This window comes from Ailuropoda melanoleuca, chromosome 7 (assembly GCF_002007445.2).
Source record: "Ailuropoda melanoleuca isolate Jingjing chromosome 7, ASM200744v2, whole genome shotgun sequence".
Lineage (NCBI taxonomy): Eukaryota > Metazoa > Chordata > Mammalia > Carnivora > Ursidae > Ailuropoda > Ailuropoda melanoleuca.
The window spans coordinates 47,143,996-47,162,660 of NC_048224.1; the positions used below are offsets into that span (position 1 = coordinate 47,143,996).

The 18,665-nt window shown below is 57.7% G+C and overlaps 1 protein-coding gene across 1 annotated transcript in view; it reads right to left on the reverse strand.

Annotated features, from left to right (window-relative positions):
* Positions 1–1,278: 1,278 nt before the first annotated feature.
* Positions 1,279–18,665, reverse strand: part of PHF19 (PHD finger protein 19) — an 18,210-nt gene continuing 823 nt past the window's right edge. Inside the window, 15 exon segments of the mRNA XM_034664422.1 lie at positions 1,279–1,690; positions 1,692–1,773; positions 2,647–2,742; positions 3,604–3,689; positions 4,413–4,500; positions 5,038–5,199; positions 6,498–6,565; positions 8,684–8,804; positions 9,007–9,075; positions 9,829–9,924; positions 11,587–11,735; positions 12,304–12,404; positions 12,907–13,002; positions 15,343–15,424; positions 15,909–16,109. Coding sequence (XP_034520313.1) covers positions 1,430–1,690; positions 1,692–1,773; positions 2,647–2,742; positions 3,604–3,689; positions 4,413–4,500; positions 5,038–5,199; positions 6,498–6,565; positions 8,684–8,804; positions 9,007–9,075; positions 9,829–9,924; positions 11,587–11,735; positions 12,304–12,404; positions 12,907–13,002; positions 15,343–15,424; positions 15,909–16,109 — 1,758 coding nt within the window. The 3' untranslated portion in view covers positions 1,279–1,429.

Sequence of the window (18,665 nt, forward strand, 5' to 3'; positions counted from 1 at the left end):
GCCCTAGTGAAGGCACTTCTTTCTACTTTCCAATCATCTGAGTCAGTTTCTAATACCTCTGGAAGCAGCAAAAATGAGGGGTCCCCTCTCCTTCTCACTTTTGGTTTTCCTCCAGATGGGTATGAATTATAATGTCAGTTCTAAGAATTCTATTTTTACTCCCACTGACAAAGAATTTCCTTTGAGGGGACTGAATAACACAAGCCCTTTAAAAATCCCAACCTGTCCCAAAAAGTGATTGTCAATCTCAGGGCACAGCAGGGGCTAAGGAAGAGGGTAGGCATCCTCTGAGCCTCCCTGCGGGGTCACAGCTGGTTCATGGCTGAAAGAAGGGGGCAGAGGCTGGACTTTCACATTAAGTTGCAGCACACGGCCCCTGAAGAGGGCCAAGGGAGAGCCAAGGGCAGGAACCAGGCTGGCACTGGAGGGAATGGGAGTGTGGGATGTGTGTGTGTGTGTCTGTGTGGTGTGGGTGTGTGTGGTATGCACTCCTGGAGGGTGAAAGCACACGTGTGGTGGGAGCTTCTGTGTGAGTGTGTATTGTTTGGCTGTGTGTGTGGTGGGTCTGGGGGTGGGAGGCGCAGGAGACAGTCTGAAGGTTAGCAGGACATGGCTTCCTTTCCTCCCACTTCCTCTCCCTGTCCCGCAGGTTTGCAAGGCCAGGAGCAGCTCCTTGGCAACTAAGAGGGGGTATGGCCGGGGAGAGGACAACTTCTAGGACCTGGGAAGCTGACACCCACAGCCTTTACTCGGCCTTAGTAACTGGGCTCTGGTGCCCTGCCTTCTGAGGCAGAGACCCAGCCTCTTCACGCCTCAGATCTGAGAGTCCCGGGGTCTCTGCCTCCCAGGCTTTCGCGGAGGCCGTCTCCCACGCTCACCAAGGGCAGCAGGGGGTGGCGGGAAAGCCAGAGGGAGAAGCTGAGAGGCGTCCTCTTCTCCACCCTCAGCCAGGCTTAAAGGTTCCCGTTCTTACAATGCGATCCCCGGGGCAACTGGCTGCCCATGGGTCAGGAGTGAAGGACATCCAGGAGAGGGACAGCCACGCGCATGTAGGTGTGTAAACACACACGCCCAAGAGGGGTGGGAGAGAGAGGGACGCAGACACAGGGAAAGACTCAGGCCTCAGGGAAAAGGGGCAGAGAGCCAGGGGGCCACAAATTCAGAGTTACAGGTAACCAGCTGGAGGGAGTGTGTGGAGACACTGGGTAATAGCCAGGGGGACCTTGGAGACACAGGCAAAGGAGTGACAAGCCCGAGGAGGCCCAAGAGCAGGGTGGGCACACAGAGCGGCGCGGGCCTCGGCCTGGCAGGCAGGCGCGAGGGGCCTTTCGCCAGGCACTTGGCGGTGTCTTGCTTTCCTCCCCAACCCCAGCCTGGAGAGAGCGCTCTCTCCGTTGGTTTCGGGGCTCCTGGCATCTCCTGGAGCGAGTCAGTACGGGGTGGTCCCTTCCCACTCCACCAGGTACTGAACCTTGCCCTCGGGCGTGACCCTCCTGGCCAACACCTGGTACTTCTCCCCGCAGGCCAGCCGCCCTGCCGCGCCAAAGTAGTTGGTGATGGACGACTTGAGGTGGGACAAGGATGAGTCGTCCTCGCTGATGCTCTCGAAGGTGTGGCTGTCGATGCCTTCGTCCGGCCGCTCGGGGCCCGAAGCCCCCTCGGCACTGCTGTCTGAGGGGCAGCGTCCACCCCAGCTCGGCTGCTCTCCGCTTTGCCCGCAGTGGCAGGTACGCCTTGGCTGCCAGCTTCCTCTTGCGGCTGCCCACCGTCCGTCTACGGCGGGATGGGGAGAGGAAGGCGCGGGAGTGGGGCGCAGTCATTCTGCCCAGCCCCTCTCCCCGAGCATGCCTCGTGCCTGCCCTGGACTCTTTGCAGCTCGGAGTCCAAGGGTGAGGGGGGGACGCACTAACGGACCTTGGCCCCACAGCCTGCGCTGGAGAAAGGCAGACACGGGGACAGGAAGCGCTGGGCGAGAGACAGACACACAAAAGAAGAGGTGTGTGTCCGCAGGTGCTTAGATACAGGAACCAAGCCCCGGAGAGCTTGTGAACCAAAGAAACAGGAGGAACCAAACACAAATACAGGGGTGCTGGCGGAGAGAGACACCCAGAGACGTCCGCGGGTGGACGGGAGCCAGGACACGAGTGTCCTGGAACGCAGCTGCGGGAGCCTCCGGCGCCGCTGGGGACCGGCTGCCACCAAACAGACTGCAGCCTTGCCTAGGTCCCTGGGCACTTCTCTCCCCTCTCCCGGACTCCACACCCTGCACGATGCCACTTCCCCTCCATCAGGCTTCCACATGAATGGCTCTTTTCCTTAGTGACCCAGAAGACAGACCCTAGGTTTAGACAGCCACGCAGGGCACCCTGCGGGCAGAGGCAGGGTCATGCAAAGCCACGGCTGGCAGAGGCCAAGAACCCTAGTAAGGGAACCGCCCAGGGACAAGTGTCACATCACCTGCAGCCCAGGCATAGCACCCTGAAGGGCCACACGCAGCCCCGTCTGAACCCCAGGACTCAGAACCAGATGGTCCCAGGCCCAGACTCACGAGCGGAGGAGCCCAGGTCTCCGAGCTTGAGGAGGCCCAGGGGGCAGGGGGAGGGCTGGGGAGAAGCCGAAGCCAAGCCCATCCGGCCGGAACCTCACCTGGAGTCGTAGGAGAGGCTGGTGGAGGCCGAGCCAGAGGTGCTGGCAGCGTCAGTGGAGTCCACATCTGAGAAGAAGGTCTGGCCTGAGCTGGCACTGAGAGGGAGGAGAGGGTGAGCCTGCGCTGGCCCTGGCCACCCCTTCGTGCCTCTCCAGTTGTCTCTCAGCCGCCGGCAAAGGCTGAGCTTCCCCCCACCCACCGTGCCTGCCGTGGCGGCCCCTCTGCCTGTCCGTCTTCTACCCGGCCAGCCCTCCAAGTCCAAGGAGTCACGGGACACTGGAGAAAGCCTTCCCCTGGCACCGTCCCCGGTGGTGACAGGAGCACTGAGGCGCCTGGCCCCAGCCACCCGGCTGCTCTATAGACCCAAAGGGCCTTCATTTCCAGCATCTGTTTCGGTCTCGTGGCAGCCGTGCAGACACGGTGAGGAGGTTCAGAGAGGCTGAAGTCAAAGCTAGTAACTGCAAAGTAAGGGGCTGGAGCCCAGGCCTGACCGACTGAAGCCCTCCCCTGAGGTCCCTCCCCTAAGGGCCACCAAGCACGAGGTGCTGTGGGAACACACGGGAGCGTCTGACACAGCCTGGGGAGCGTCAGGGAAGGCTCCCTGGAGGAACGGGAATGCGGGATAACCAAAGCAGTTCTGGTATACGGTGTGAGGGCTGGGAGAAGCCGGAGAGGGGCTGGAGAGGACTGGAGGGCCCAGGCAAGGCAGCCTGTGACCCAGCTCTGGGGAGTGGTCCCCGGGGTCCTGGCCACCTTCCGGCAGGGGAGGGAACGCCGAGACAGTTCTAGGGCGGGCGGGCAGGCCGCCTGCTGCAGTATGGACCCTTGTAACTGTTCCACTCCTGAAAGGCTCTCGGCTTGGCCCCTTCCAGAGCCTGCCTTCGCTGCTGGGGAACGGAGGTCTCACAGCCTGCTTCCACCCCGCACTGCAGGGCGGCTGTCTCCGGGGCCCTTACCTTCTCAAACTCTGAATCTCATCCAGCGAGAAGTCGAATATGCTGGCCAGGTGGTGGTTGGTGCTCCAGGCTGAGGTAAAGTCGCTCTGTGGACATAGGAAGGGGGGGATCAGGGGGCGTCAGAGCCGCCTCCCACAGCGTGCTCTCTCTGCCGACGGCCACCCAGGCTCTACGAGGGCAAGACCGGTCCCTCGCTCCTTGGTCCCAGGCTGACCGGGGAGCCGGATCACACTGCTTCTAGCCCTGATTCTGTCTCTGGCTGACTGCACGACCTTCCCATCTTGGGCCTCCGTCACCTGGCTGCAAAGGATGGACAGGAGCAGCTGCCGTGCTTCCCTGCTCCGGGGGCTGGGACGCAGGGCTGAGTGAGGGGCTGACTACAGGTGTCTTGCCCACCGCCAGGTGCGGGGCAGGTGTGAGGACTGCTAGTGTCCCTGCCCGCATGGAGCGCCCATGCCCGGCCACTAAGGAAGGAGTGCTCCGGAGCCCTGTTCTAGGCTGGCCTTGGCCACTGGGTGACGTGTGACCTCAGGAGAGTCACTGGCCCTTCCTAGTCCGCAGTGACCCCATGGGACTGTGGGGGCAAGGACAGTACCTCCCCTGCCCCGCCCCCTTCGGCTTCTGGGGAGAACCTGGGGAGATAAGGGAGTGGTCTTGCAGTGCCTGGCTATAGGAGGAAGGGGCTTCTCCTCTAAGGGATGTGGGAGAGTGCCCCCCGGGCCTGGGGGGGCTCAGTTTCCTGCACAGGACTCCCTAACATGTGCTGACCCTGTGTGTGAATGTGGAGAGCAAGAAAACAAGAAACTAACACTGGGAATAGCATCTTCCAGCAAAAACTTTGATCTTTTTCTTCTATAAACTCGCCTTTTCTGCTGCTGGAATTCGTGAGGCAACAAACTGTGGAGACAGAAAGGGGAGAGGGGGGCCGGGTCAGAGCCGGAAGGCCCAGAGAGAGGAGAGGCAGGGCTGGGGACACGGCAGTGCGGGTGGGGACAGGTGCTCCTTCCAGGCAGTGGGTGTGGGAGGGCGTGGTGGGGGGGAATGGTGGGCAGAAGAGAGAGAAAGCTGCTCTGTCCCCGACGCCCAGGACGAGGAGCTCAGTTCAGCGAGGAGAGCCAGGGACCCCTTACACACTCTCACTTCCCCTTCCCTCTCTGCCTAAGCCCTAACCCAGCAAGACTGGGCCCCATGATCTGGCTTGCCCTCCAAGCAAGGCAACAGGCTCCTCTGGTGGAAGGAGCCCAGGGTGTGGGACCGAGTCCCAGCTTGGTTGCTAACTGGCCCTCTCCGGTGCCTCCAGCTGGGCCTATCAGGGTGGAGGTCCTCCCTGCTCACTTGGATGCCACGGTCCTCTCTGGGCCCACTGCACAGCCCAGCGGCTGGGGCTGGAGCTGGGAGTAGCGGAGACCCCGAGCTCGGTTCCTAGGCACTGACCCAGGCTTGCTCTTTCCTCTCTTCCGCAGCTCAGAGGAGGCGCCGCTCTCAGTGGGCACCAGGCCCTTGTCGGGCAGCAGCTTCCCTGGCGGGTTGGGGGGGACGCGGATGCGCAAACGGAAGATGCACTTCTTCTTCTTGATCTCCTTGCCGCAGAGGAACCTGGAGGGTGGGCAGGGGGGAGGAGAAAGCTCTGGAGTCTGTCGGTCCCTCCTCCTGGGGAGGACAGTCAAGTGTTAAAATTACCCTCTCAGCCTCCTTGGACCCAGAGCTAAAATCCAGGGTTGCCCGTGGAGACGCTGATTCCTCAAGGCCTGTGGGACCAGGGGTCCCGGGTGGTGGCTGGGAATGTGGCCGATGGCTCCTCCCTGTCCTTCCTCTTGTTATGTATGGGTCTTGCTGCTCCTCTCCCTTTTCTTCTCTGCCTCAACCGGCCCCAAGGTCACCTCCTATAGGAAGGCCTCCTCCAGCTCCCAGTGGAACTGCTGGATTCGACATCATTCTGTTTTCTGGTCTCCCCAGGAGACTGAAAATACCTCCAGGCGCTTCCCTCCTCCTTCCAACACGGGCTGAGCTGCCGTGAGGTGAGGGGAGGTGCCCCAGACAGTCCTACCCTCAGGAGATGGGCCACAGGGAAGGCGGGAGGCCCCACTATTCAAGAATAGGACTGTTTCTGGGCCCCAAACCATGAGAAAGTGGAAGATAAGAGTGGAAAATTCTGTCTAGAGATGTCTGGAGAGGTTTCACAGAAGCAGGGGCCATGTCCTGTTCCTTACTTAGTCCTCGGGACCTGCACAGGGGTGACACAGAGAAGCAGTCCAACAGTTGTTCACGGAACAAATGAGTGAAATGGATGGAAGAGCATTCTAGTCAACAGAGGGGTCTGAGCAAAAGCACTGAGTGGGAGAGCAGTGGCTTCAGAATAGCCGACACCCAGAATAAATAAAGCAAAGGGTCGGTGGCAAAAGGCATGGACAGGGTCTGCTCATGAGAGGCCCTGAATGCCGCACTCAGGAGCCTGGGCAGTCCCTGCAGCGGCAGCAAGGGAGGTGTCAGCTGTGTGTTCTGAGAAGGACTCGGAAGTCTGGAGGGGAAGACATGGGCCAAGGACAAGTTAGGAGGTTGCAGCCCACCCGGGAGATGATGAATTGATCCTTCAGTGCCTGGCCCAGAACCATGGTGAGAGGAGGAGGGCCCCTCAAAGATCAGGGGTGCACCCTAGGGCGTTGAGCCCAGTACCCAAATGCATCAAGCTGCTGGAGTGGTGCAGGAGGCATCACAAAGCAGGTGGGGTGCTCCCTGAATCTGGAAGAGTGGGCAGGACTTATCTAGTCAAAGAGAAGGGGAGGGAGACCCAGGCTGGAGCACAGTTTAAGCAAAGGCCACGAGGCAGGAAGATGCTTTACACCCAATCCCACCTGTCGGGGGCCCCACGCACTCCCTCCCTTCCCTGGACGCACCGGCTTTTGTAACTGTTCAGCGCGTTGAGGAGATGTGGTCCCCGGTCCGTCACGGGGGTGCTGGTGAGCTGGGGGGAGAAGCCAGCAGGAGAATCAGACCCAGCACATGACCCTCGTCCCCTCCCTCCCCCTCGATCTCTGAGTGAGGGCCCTGACTTATAGGATTCTAAATCTTTTCACCCCTCGTCCCCTCCCTCCCCCTCGATCTCTGAGTGAGGACCCTGACTTATAGGATTCTAAATCTTTTCACCTCTCTGAGCTCACTTCTCCATCTGGAAATGGGGAGAGTTGACTCCGTCCTAGATGGATCAAGAGGTTTAATGGGGTGCCTGGGTGGCTCAGTCAGTTAAGCATGGGTCTTGCTGCTCCTCTCCCTTTTCTTCTCTGCCTCAACCGGCCCCAAGGTCATGATCCCAGGGTCCTGGAATCGAGCCCCCCGTCCAGCAGGGAGTCTGTTTCTCCTTCTCTCTCTACCCCTCCCTCCCAGCTCATTCTTTCTCTCTCTTGCACACACATGCTCTAATAAATAAATAAATAAAATCTTTAAAAAAAAAAAAAGGCTTAAGAATGCCCATGCCCTTGACCCAGTCAGCCATTCCATGGGCTCTATCATAGAAATAGAACGTGAAACACAAACAAAGCTTTAACAAAGCTTCCCCACAGTGTCAGTCCTGATGACTGGCAGGTGTGCAAAGCAGAGAGGCGACTACCTGCTCAAGAGGAAGGAACGCAGTAAGTAAACCACGGTGGAAACCAACGGAGCCTTTAAAAATGTTGATGAAAATGCTTTCGGAATATGGAAAAGTATTTATGATAAAATGTAAACTGAAAAAAAAAGATGGTTTAAAATTTTATAAACTATATAGTGTAAACCAAGGAAAAACAGACACGGAAGGAAGGATGGAACACATTAGTAGCAGTTGCGTCATGTGGTGTGATGGGGGAATACGGATGACTTTTTTTTTAAGCAGGCCCCACACGCAGCATGGAGTCCAACATGGGGCCCAAACTCAAGACCCTGAGATCAAGACCTGAGCTGAGATCAAGAGTCTGACACTTAACTGACTGCTCTACCAGGAACCCCTAGATGATTTTAAAGTATACTTCCTTACACTTTTTAGCACTTAACCGTTTTTCTACCAGGAACATGTATGTTCTTTTTATAAATCAGAAAAAAGTTATTAAAAATACCAGCTCTACCTATCTTTTAAGGCTTTACAATATGTATGTCTTTTTAAAAAAGATTTATTTTTCGATTTTAGAGAGAACAGGCACAGGCACGCGTGCACACGAGGGGGGAGGGAGGGACAGGAGGGAGGTGAATCCTGAAGCCGACTCCCCACTGAGCACAGAGCCCTATATGGGGCTCCATCCCAGGACCCCGAGATCATGACCAGAGCAGAAACCAAGAGTCAGCTGCTCGACTGACTGAGCCTCCCAGGCGCCCCGACAATATTTATGTCTTAGAAATTATCAAACACTATAAATGAAGATGTTCGTATATGAAAAGCTTCTGCAAACCATAAAGGTCATTTTTTTTTTTTTTTTGTAAATACCTGTCTCATCAAAGAGATATTTGGGGCAGTCAGTAGAGAAGACACCTCGCTTTGGATTGGTGGAGAGGACTCTAAGGTTGCCGTTAGGGAAAAGGGGGCATGGCCCCACCATGGGAGAGGTTGGGGCTCTGCTGGCCACCAGCAAGTCGCTCTCCCCCTCTGACATCCTGGAAGTCTCCTGTTTGTTACTTCACTCCCTGGGCCCCAGGCCCCAGGAGACCACTTCTGCTATTCGGAGTAAGACCAGCAGGGGGCAGGCCGACTTCACTTTCCACTGTAGCCAGGTGGTCCAGAGCAGGGCAAACATCTCTGTAGAGAGCCCTGCTCCAGCCAGATTCACCGCTAGCTCCCTGCTGCTGAGGCAGTGAGACCCCAACCCGCCCACGGCCAAAGCCTGGGTCAGGAAGCCCCTTGCAGGGCACTGGCTCAGAGGCTTGGACTCAGGGACGGGGCAGCTAAGAGGCTCTGGGTCTTTCTCCCAGCCAACAGCCCTCACAGACAGGCAGTGCTGCTGAGAGTGATCTTTAGACACCGAGATCCCAGTCCTGCACTGTGTGGCCCGCTCTGGAGCTCAGTAAGCCCACCGCGGAACGGACTCCTGCCATTCTGCCGTCCCGTGGTCCTGCGTACCTTGCCAAGCTGCAGGAGCTCCCAGTGGTGGTTGACAAAGGCCAGAATCTCCTCAAAGTCAAAGTACTTCTTCTTGCTCTGCACCCCCAGGTTGTAGAGGGCCAGGTGAACCACATCCACCCTGGGCAAGGGGGCGAGTAGGTGGGGCGGGGGTGAGGTGGCAGCCTGCCCCAGCCAGGGCTGGAACCTCCCGGGTCCAGGCTGCAAGGCAGGGGCAAGGCTGGGAGCTGGTGGCTGGAAATGGAATTGTTCCCGGTGGGAGGTGGGAGCGGAGCAGCTGGGAAGGGACGGGGGTGGGCCTGGCTCAAGCCCCACCCTCTCACCATCGAAGGGGCAGCCGCTCGATGTACTCCGGGCCCTGGTTACACACGGAGCAGAAGAACAGGTAGAACCTGGGGGTGGGTGGAGAGGGGCCTGTGGTGGGAGGGGCTGACACCCCACCCTAGCCCAGTCCCTTGCCCCTCACTCCCCACCTGCCTTCCCACAGTCAGTGTCGTCCTCTTCCCAAGGGCTAGTGGCCCTACAGGGGATGGGGGAGTAAGGATGGGGCAGGGCAAAGACCGCGAAATACTTCCCTACCCCTCCTTCCCCTACGCCGTCATTATCCTGGAGCGTGACTGAGTTCAGAGTGAGCTGAGCTAGGCTGGGCTGGAGGGGGCACCCTCTTCCCCTCTGAGAGATGCGCGCGCACGCACACACGATCACAAACACGACACACCAACCAAGACACACAATATCTGGTGCGACACACATAAGCCTTCTGTTAGCTTAGCCCCATTTGCCAGAAGCCAGATTGATCATCCCCCCTTCCCAGTGGCTCCTCTTACTAGGGGTGGAGGTAGGGGTGGGGCGGGGCCTGCGTCACTCCTCCTTCCCCAGACACTGGAAGAGACTGGGGTGTAGGGAAGGTGGGACTTGGTCTAAGGTCCCCCCATAAGTCAGTGGCAACTGGGGCTGTGGCCTGGCACGTCCCTCTACTGCGAAGGCCTCCCTCGCCCTGAGCTGACTCCCCTAGGCAGGTGCCCACCATCAGAGACCCTGCCTGCGTAGGGCCTGGCAGGTGGTCTGGAAGAGCCGCTGCCCCTGCCCCTGTTTGCACCCCCCACCTCCCCCTCGAGGCTGAGCGGGGCCGGATGAGCACCTACCGGTCTCCGAACATCATGGGCTCATTAAGGCATTGGGTGCAGGCCTCGTGGAACCACTGCCGGCACCGGTAGCACTGCAGCATCCTCAGGTACCACCTGGAGGCCAGAGCAGCCAGGGTCAGCCAGGCCCACGCTCCCAGCCAGGCATCAGCCTCAGCCGCCCCTCCCCATAGCAACTCGCACGCCGGCGGGGAGAAGGAAGCGGACTCACAGTCACCGAGCACTAGCACGAGCACGGAGGCTGCGCCAGGGGCGGGCAGGAAGCAGGCCTATGCTCTACCGGTTCATCTCACTGTCTGGTAAAAGACCGGCCCCTGCCCTACTTTTACAGAAGAGTCTGAGCTTAACTGGCTTGCTCAAGGTCACTCGGGAAACAAGTAGTAGATGGTGACTCAAACCCTGGCCTCCCTCACTTCAGAGCCTGTGCTCTTCGTGCCACCCTGGAGCCCCCACCTCCAGCCCACACACTGCTTCTCAAACGCTAATGGGATGGAAAGGTTTGCCCAGGAGACGTCATGGGAAACTAATGGCTCCTGGAAGCTCCATGGGCAGCACTGTGTCTGGTGTATCTTACCCGGTACTGTATCTACCCTGTCACGGCCGTTCAGCGACTATTCAGGGAATGTGACTGGAGAGCAAAGTGGGACTTCCTTAACAATTGATGCTTTGTTAGCAACTTGCCAGGTGAGCTCCCTGGACTGCCTGCTGCGTTAGAGTCACCTGGGGGTCTAGATCAAACTATGAAGATTCCTTGGTCCACTCGAGACCTACTCAATCCTTAGGGGAGCCCCTGGGAGATGCATTCTTAACAATCACCCTGAGCAGTTTTGCCCAGTAAGCACCAAGAGTCACTGCCTCAGATCTGTAAAGGTCTCTTTTAGCATTTCTCCCTGTAATCACAAAGACCTTCCCACACACAGGGAAGTTGATCCCACTTGAGAGATGAAGGACTTCAAGCAGTTTGCCCAAATTACCCAGCTGGGCTGCGTAAGCCCAGCCTCCAGACCCCTACTACTTGTCAATAGCGCTTAGGGCTAAGATTCAGGACTTCAGGGTATCCTGTAGGCTGTGTCCTGAGGGCAGAGACCCCATCTCTCACTTCAGTCGTTCCTGCCACAGTGTCTAGTGCAGTCAGCCCAGAGGAGCACCCATGGCTACATGGAGACCCAGCCTGGTAAGGAAGAAGCAATCAAAGACTCCTGTCCTGTAGTCGGGGCAAGAATCCCGTCCACAGCAATCCCCTCCACAGTACCCTACACATGACCCCCAACCCCTGCTTGCACACCTCCAGAGGGAAGTACCTTAATATCTCACCAGCAGCTTGTCTCATTGACTCTGACAACAGAAAGGTTTACCTTCAATTCCATGCACGACAGTAACAGCTCACGTTTGTTAAGTGCTGACCAAGTGCCAGGCACCGGGTGAGACTTTATATAAATTATCTAATCGCCACTCTGCTCACAAACACCATATAACGGGAACACTACGATGAGAACTGCGCTCAGGGGCTGCGCACAGCTCCGAGGGGCTGGGGGAATCTGGACCCTCGCTTCAATACTTCCTTCCCTTCCCAGGAGCCGCTGTCTGGGAGCGCGAGCCTCGCCACCTCGAGCCCCGCCTCCGGGCCCCACCCCACGGCCTTACCTCCGGGCCCCGCCCCCGCCGCGCGACCCCGCCCCTCGGAGGCCCTGCCCCACAGCACGACCCCACCCCGCCGCCCCGCCCCTCGGGGGGAAGGCCCCGCCCCCGCGGCCTTACTCTCCCGGCCCGCCGCAGTAGCAGTAGCACTGCTGCTGGTTGGTACGGTGGGGCGAGTCCCACTCGAGCTCCTCGGGCTGGTAGGACAGCACCATCTTCACGGCCTGCAGCGTCCTGGCGATGGCGCCCTTCTTCAGCGCGCCACCTTTCTGCGGGAAGATGAGGGTCCGGCTCAGCCGTGGGGTCCCGGCAGGGGGTTGGTGGCTGGCCGGGCGTGGGGGGGGAGGGGGCGGGGCTGCCACAGGAGTCAGCACGCTGCGGCTGGCAACGGACCTGCGGACCCCGGGGACCCTCAGATATTCCAGTGTACTCAGAAACGCAAGAAGCTTTTTCTCATCGATCCCAAATCTATCCTCTCTCCATCGCAGAAGTTTTTCTTAGTAACAGTATTAACACGCAACAATAAAGTTAATAATAACCAATATGCATTGAGTGGGGGTGCTCACGTGGGTTTTGTCTTTTGATTGCAAAGCACCATTGACTGGGGGCCTCCGACCCCTGGCAACAAACCCATATCCATTTTACCATTTGTTGAGGAAACAGGCTCAGGGAGGCTAAGGAACCTGGCCAAGGACAAACCACTTGCCTATCAGTGGCGGCAGCGCTGTCTGCCTCCAAAGCCCAGGCTCTGTGACCTGGAATCCAGCCTGAGCCCAGAGAGTCTAGGCTTCCCGATAAAGTGGGGAAAGGCAGGGACTTCAAGGATGGAGGGCTCACCCGCACGGCCAGCGCGAAGATGCAGCGTCGGCAGAACCAAGGTGTGAGCAGGGGCCGGTCCGCACTGCCCGCTCTAGGGATGTGGCACTGCTGGTGGTACCCTACAGCAGAGGGGGGCTGGTGAGCAGCTGCGGGAAGTAGTGGCCCCCAGGCCAGTCAGTCCAAAGGCCACAGGGCTGGGGAGGGTGGCAGCAAGTCGGAGGAGCCATGTGCCTGCCAGCTGCTGGGGGCCTAGCTGGCGATGCTCGCCAAGGCAGTCAAGCTGGTATCCAAGCTGGTGACTCAAAGACAGCCTGGACCCCAGTGGGGGAGACACCACAGTCTGGCTTCAGCCTCTGTGCCCCATCTCACCACCCATCCTCTCTCCTGGGCTAGGGGGAGCTCCAACCTGCACACCTTGTCTCACTTTCCAGAAGCCCCAGCTCTCCCCAGGGGTCACCTCCCTGAGCCCTCATTCCCAGACACCGGCTCCCGGTCACTCTGTAGCTCCAACAGGAACAGGAAACCAGCTGAGATCCCAACAGTGAGGCATGCCCATTGGGCCAGTGGAGGGTGGGGAACCACAGGTCAGGGCCTCCTCTGTGCCCTGCGCACCACACTCACCCAGGCCACACTTCCCACAGATGAGGATCTCATTCAGTGGCCCTGATGTCTTCCCCAGACAGATGTTGCACTTGGGCTCCTCCCCTGGAACGCCAGCTGAAAGGGAGAGAGAGAGGCCTTCCAGGGTCAGATCCAGCTCGCAGGAATTGGAAGAGTTGAAAATTCACCTTCCAGGTAGTGAGCCTCTCGGTGCGGGGCCTGGCACTGGGCCCCCTGGGCCCACTCACTGAATCTCCCCAACCACTCTGAGGTAACTATTGTCATTACCCCATTCTAGAGATGGGGAATTGAGGCTCAGAGCGGTTAAGTCCCAGAAGTTAAGTAGGAGAGGAGGAATTTGAACCCATGACCATTGGACATCAAATTCTTTGTTCTTTCTGACCATATCATGCTGCCTCTTCTGCCTAATTTAGTTTGTTAAACATTTTTTATGTTAACAATAATAGACAGAATGTTATAATGAAACTCGTTGTTCTTATCAACAATTAAAAACTCATAGCCAATCCTGTTTTGACTGTATTCCCACCCACTTCCCCTCTTGTATTATTTTGAATCAATTCCCAGATACCTAACCGTTTGCTGAAAGTATTTCAGTACGTAATTCTGAAAGAGTAGGATGTTCTTTAAAAAAAAAAATTACTACAGTGCCTTTATTGCACCTAAAAATTAAAAACAATTTCTCAATATCACCAACAAATTCAATTAGTGTTCACATTTCCAACTGTTTCTTAAGTAAAAATGTCGTAACAATTTTAAGTCTGTTCAACTGCTTTTAATCTACAAGTTCTTTCTCATCTCTTTTTTTTTCTTTGCTTTTTTTCTGGTGATTGTTGAAGAATATGTGTGTTTATGTGTGCAAGGTTTGAGTGAATATTTTAATACATTCTGATACATGTTTCTGTCTTGTTCCTCCTAGCAGACTGAAAGTTTTATAAGGGCAGAAATGGTATCTGCTCACCACTCTGTCCCCAGGACCTCATACAGTGTGCAGCACGTGTGTTCAAGACACGTTTGTTGATGACATGGTCTCTTGTCTCTTATTCCTGAATATGGCACTGTGGGTCCCAGGAAGCCCTCCCTGGCTTAAGGAAGTAAGCCGCTGATGGACGCCAACAGAATAGTAAGCTTCATTAAGTAATTGGTAACTATGGCTTGTTCAGCCTTGTGCTCTCATCTTGGGTGAAGCCAGAGGGGCACCGTCCTGCCTGCGAGGCACGGGTATCTGGCTGGGGAGACAAGCTGTTCGCCAGGTGAGCACTGAAGCTCATCTGGGGTCCCCGGCACGCCGTGGGCCTTCTCCTCAATGTCTGCTAAGGCGTCTTTCTGCACCTGACGGCTCCCTACGCCTTCAATGAGAGGGTAACTCAAGAGAAGAGCTCCTCATCGCTTTGGACCTTTGTAGAAGAAATTGAGGGGGTGGGGGCTTGATGAAGAGTCTCCATGTCTGCATCAGCCGCGACATCTTGGGGACATGGGCCATTTGGAACCTCTATGACTTGGCTGGGTTCCGTGGTCTCTACTTGGCAGGCTCCTTGAAATCCTTTCTTACAATAAGAAATTCTTTAGGACATGCTTCCCTGTTAGCACTGGGCTAAGTGCGATACTTGGGGTCTCAAGTCACCACCCTGTGAGGCCACTACTGTCATCACCTCCTTTCTTCAGATGAAGAAACTGAGGCTTGGAGAAGTGGGGTCACTTGCCCAAGGACGTGCAGCTAGCAAGCGGCAGAGCTGAAACTTGGTCTGAGGTCTACTGAGCCCAAACTTGAAGCTCTATGTTGGAAACAGATGAGTGTTGGGACTCCTGGGACAGAGTGGGTCTGTCGTGTCCGTGGGAAGGGAGAATGGTGGCCGGAGTGGGACAATGTCAGATCTCTGCGCACAGGGATGGCACCCAACTCAGCTCCCTTTCAACCCTGAAGCCCGTCCAGCTCCATCCAGGCGTGTCCATCCTCACCCTCCCTGGTCCATCTCTGCCTTCTGGGCTATCCACCAAGGCCAGGGCTGCCTCCACTCGTTTTCTTCACACGTGGATAGGGCACACGGCGCTCCCATCCAGAGGCGCCAGTTTTGATTGCCTGGGCCCCTCCCCCCTCCGTTCCTAGCCCTGTACTGACCCCCAGCTTTGTGCAGCAGGGGATGATGTGCCATCCCAGCTCTCCCAGAAGCTTCCCGAGCCACCTTCTCCACCTGCCTGCCTCCCTCATGACGTGGGAGTGATCGAGGGCACGACAGACGTCAGAAGCACCTTTCCATGTAAACACACAGCTAGTCATCTTATCTCCTCAGGTGGGCTGGTGAGGGGGTCCGGGGGTCCAAAGACAAGGCCAGATGCCAGGAGTACAAGAGAGAAGGAGAGAAGAGAAAAAATGGAAGTGGAAGAGGAGAGAGGGCCAAGGATGGGGCAGGCGAGCCCGAGCTCTTAGGGAGTACTCACCATGCTGTATGTCCTTCCACAGGACCCAGTATTTGGAATTATCTTCAAAAGTCACAAGGCAGCTCTGCTTAGAACTGCTGACCTGGGGCATGGAGAGGGAGCAGCAACGTGAGAAGTAGCTGAGGAAAAGCCACCGGGACATGGTCTTCCTCTCCCATTTTTGTCCCCACAGGACAGAGGGATTACACCTGCTCCTTGTGCCCTGGAAAGCAGAGCGAGGCTGGAAGGGGAAAGACAGCAGCTCTGGAGGTAATGTGCACCAATCCCTGGGGCCGCACAGTCAGGGGCCGGGGGACCACAACTTGGTGGGACTGCGGAGGACAGCACAGGCCAGGTGGTCATCTGAGATCCCCTCCAACCTTGTTTGGTTTTGCTCTGCAGGCTTACGGAGCTCTATTCTAAAGACCTGGTCGGATGATGTTGGCCCTAAGGATGGCATCTGCAAAAGCAGGTTCTGGTTCCTTCCACGGTCATCTTTTGAGCGTAAGGGGCATGAAGGGAGGCCCAGGCCAGAGGATGAGCAGAGACACTGCGCCTGGGAACAGGGCCAGGGAGGAAAGGCTTACCCTCTTGATCTTCCCGAGGTAATACAGCCCATCGGTCCAGCGGCACAGCACATACTGGCCCTCTGTCAGCTTGGACATCAGGTCTTTGAAGTTGTTCTTGGCTTTTGCCAGGGCCCCCTTGTTGGGGAGGTGGCTGGTGGCACCATAGGAGTCCCGAGTCCCTGGGTCCAGAGCACGATTCTCCATCAGCTTCCCCTGACACTGGAAGAGAAAGAGAAGAGAGTTTTTACTCCTCACTCCCGTGCTCCAGCAGTCCCTCCAGGGAAGGAAGGAGACTACCTCACACAGCCTATGGTACTAGGTGCCAGGCACTTCTGCTATCGCACGGGATCCTCGTGACAACCCTGCAAGGGAGACATTGTTATTCCCATTCTACAGACAGAGAAACTGAGGTTTGGCAAGTGAAAGTGGCCAGTGGGGCAGAGGCCGAGTTAAGGCTCACAATCAGGTGGGTGGATTCGAAACCCTGCCTCTCTTCCCACACACGCCATGCTGCCTTCTAAAGAGAACGAATCTGTCAACCAACCACAGGGCAGTCTCCCTGCCAGGGTGGCCTGAACTCCCAGGCTTGAGAGCCTGAAGCTTTATCCTTTAAGCAAACATGTTCTGTAAGTGGAGGGCCTTCTCCAGGGAAGCCACAGGAAGTCTTCACTACCACCCCACCCCTCAGCCCCTGCCCTGAGATCTGGCCAGAGGAAACTCCTCTAGGAAGGAAAACTCCTAGGTGGTTTGTGACCGGGTATAGACGGTCCACCTGTGTCTTCCATAATCCCCCTTTCTGCTCTCAATTATGGGGTGACTTAATAGGAACCAATTCTGGGACACTTAAACTCACTCTGGGCTTCTCCTGAAATGCAAATGTGCCACAGGCAGGTAAGTCAACACAAGCCGCCCTCTGGGCACCTGTCTCTCTCACCATCCTATAAAACACACCCTATAAAACACTGCTCTCTTCTTCCTGCTAATCGGACCACTAATGGTCCCCAGAACCCCTGAGCATCTTTAGACTTCTCCAGCCAGTCAGTTGCCACAGTTGGCCAACTTCAAGCCCCGTGAATTTCTGGCATCTGGCCCCTCTTTTCCATGTCCCTGTCCTGGTCTGAGTTCAGGCCTCTCTTTCGCTTGGGGCATTCATTCATTCATTCATTCATTCAATAACTGTTTCCTGAGCCTTGTGGTCACTTAAGTGGGGTGCTGGGATGGGGGATGAGACCACCAGCACCCAGTGCAGGTCACTCCCTGCTTTCCTGTTTCCACATCAGACCCTTCCGCAGGGCCACCAATTCTTTCTTATTTCTCCCTTTCTTATTCTCCCTTCCAGAAACTTTCTGTGGCTCCCCAGGCATTGGAAGCCTTCCCCAAGGCTCCCTCCTCCCTCTCTGGGCTCACCTGGATCTAAGCTCCTCCACACACTCTGCTGAGCTTAACACAGCCTTGCTCTGTTCCCTGCACCCCCTACTCCGGTCCCCTCCTTCTCTGCCACGGCACTGTACCGCACCACCGGGCACCTGGTATTATGATTACTTGTAGACAGGGCGAGAGTCCTGTGTGTTTTGCTGTGTCAGTGCGTGTGTACTCCTGTAAGATTGTGTTTCATGATCTCTGCGGCAGTGTGTCAGTGGGTATGTGAAATTAAACGCATGTGTGTGCCTGTCAGGGGCCCTGGGGCGGGCAGGGCACTGTTGGGGTCTTGGCTCCCCAGACGACGGTGTGGCCACGTTCCCTTCCACCCCACACCCCCATTCTGCCCTTTTCTGGACGGCAGAGCAGCGCAGGCATTGGGCAGGGTACGCAATCCGAATCCCAGCCTTCTCCCTGCCACCTGGCTCCCGGGAGCTGCGAAGTCCCCGCCTGCCGGGCCAGGGCCCCGGGCCGCGGCAGGTTCACAAACTGACACTTCCTCCCCCACCGCGCCGTTGGGAGCCGGCCCGGTCGCCGCGCCCCCACTGGCCGGGCGGGGGCCCCCGGGTGGCGGCCCCCTCCCCGCGCCTCCATCCTCCCGGAGCGGGCCCCCGCGGGCTGTGATTGGCTGATTCAAACCCATCTGCAAAGAAATGCCTGTTTGCGGGTTCCCGTCGGCTTCCAGTTCAAATCCGCGGCACCAGGAGCGCGGGGCCGGGCGGGGGCAGGAAGCGAGGATGATTCATGCGCCGGGGCCTCTCCCAGGGCGGCCGTTGGCTTTTTAAAAAAGGGTTCAGGAGGGAAAAAAAACTTGCAGAGGTACCCCCCTCGGGCTCAAGCGCTCCTCTCCTCGGTCGCTCCGACGCCAAGCCTCCCCCGTCCCAGTCCTGCCGCAGCCTGACTTCGGACGTGAGCAAAATCCCAAATGCCTGGGTTGGTCTCCACCCCCGCCCCCCCGCCGCCCCCGAACCGGACAAGTCAAGATTTGGGGCCAGGCAGCAGCGACCTGTCACCCACGCCCCCCCCTCGAAGGCTCGGGGACCCGGGCGGGGCTCCCCCGCCCAGCAGACGCCGCTCAGCCCCGTTCCAACCCAGGCGCGCAGCTCCCCGGGACCCCGACCGCCACCTCCCCCGCCGCCTCCCGAGGCGCTCGGTTCGCCGAAGTCCGGGGAGATTTCGCAGAGGGATGTGTGCCGGGAGCGAAGCGTGTGGCGGGGAGTCCCCGCTGAGCTTACCGCGAGCCTGCGTGTCGGCCGGTCCCACTTGGAGTCTGGCCACCAGGCGCATCGGCGGCGGAGGCGGCTGCGCGCGGCCCGCGGCTGCCCGGCCGAGTGTCCGCCCGTGGGGCCGGGGTCG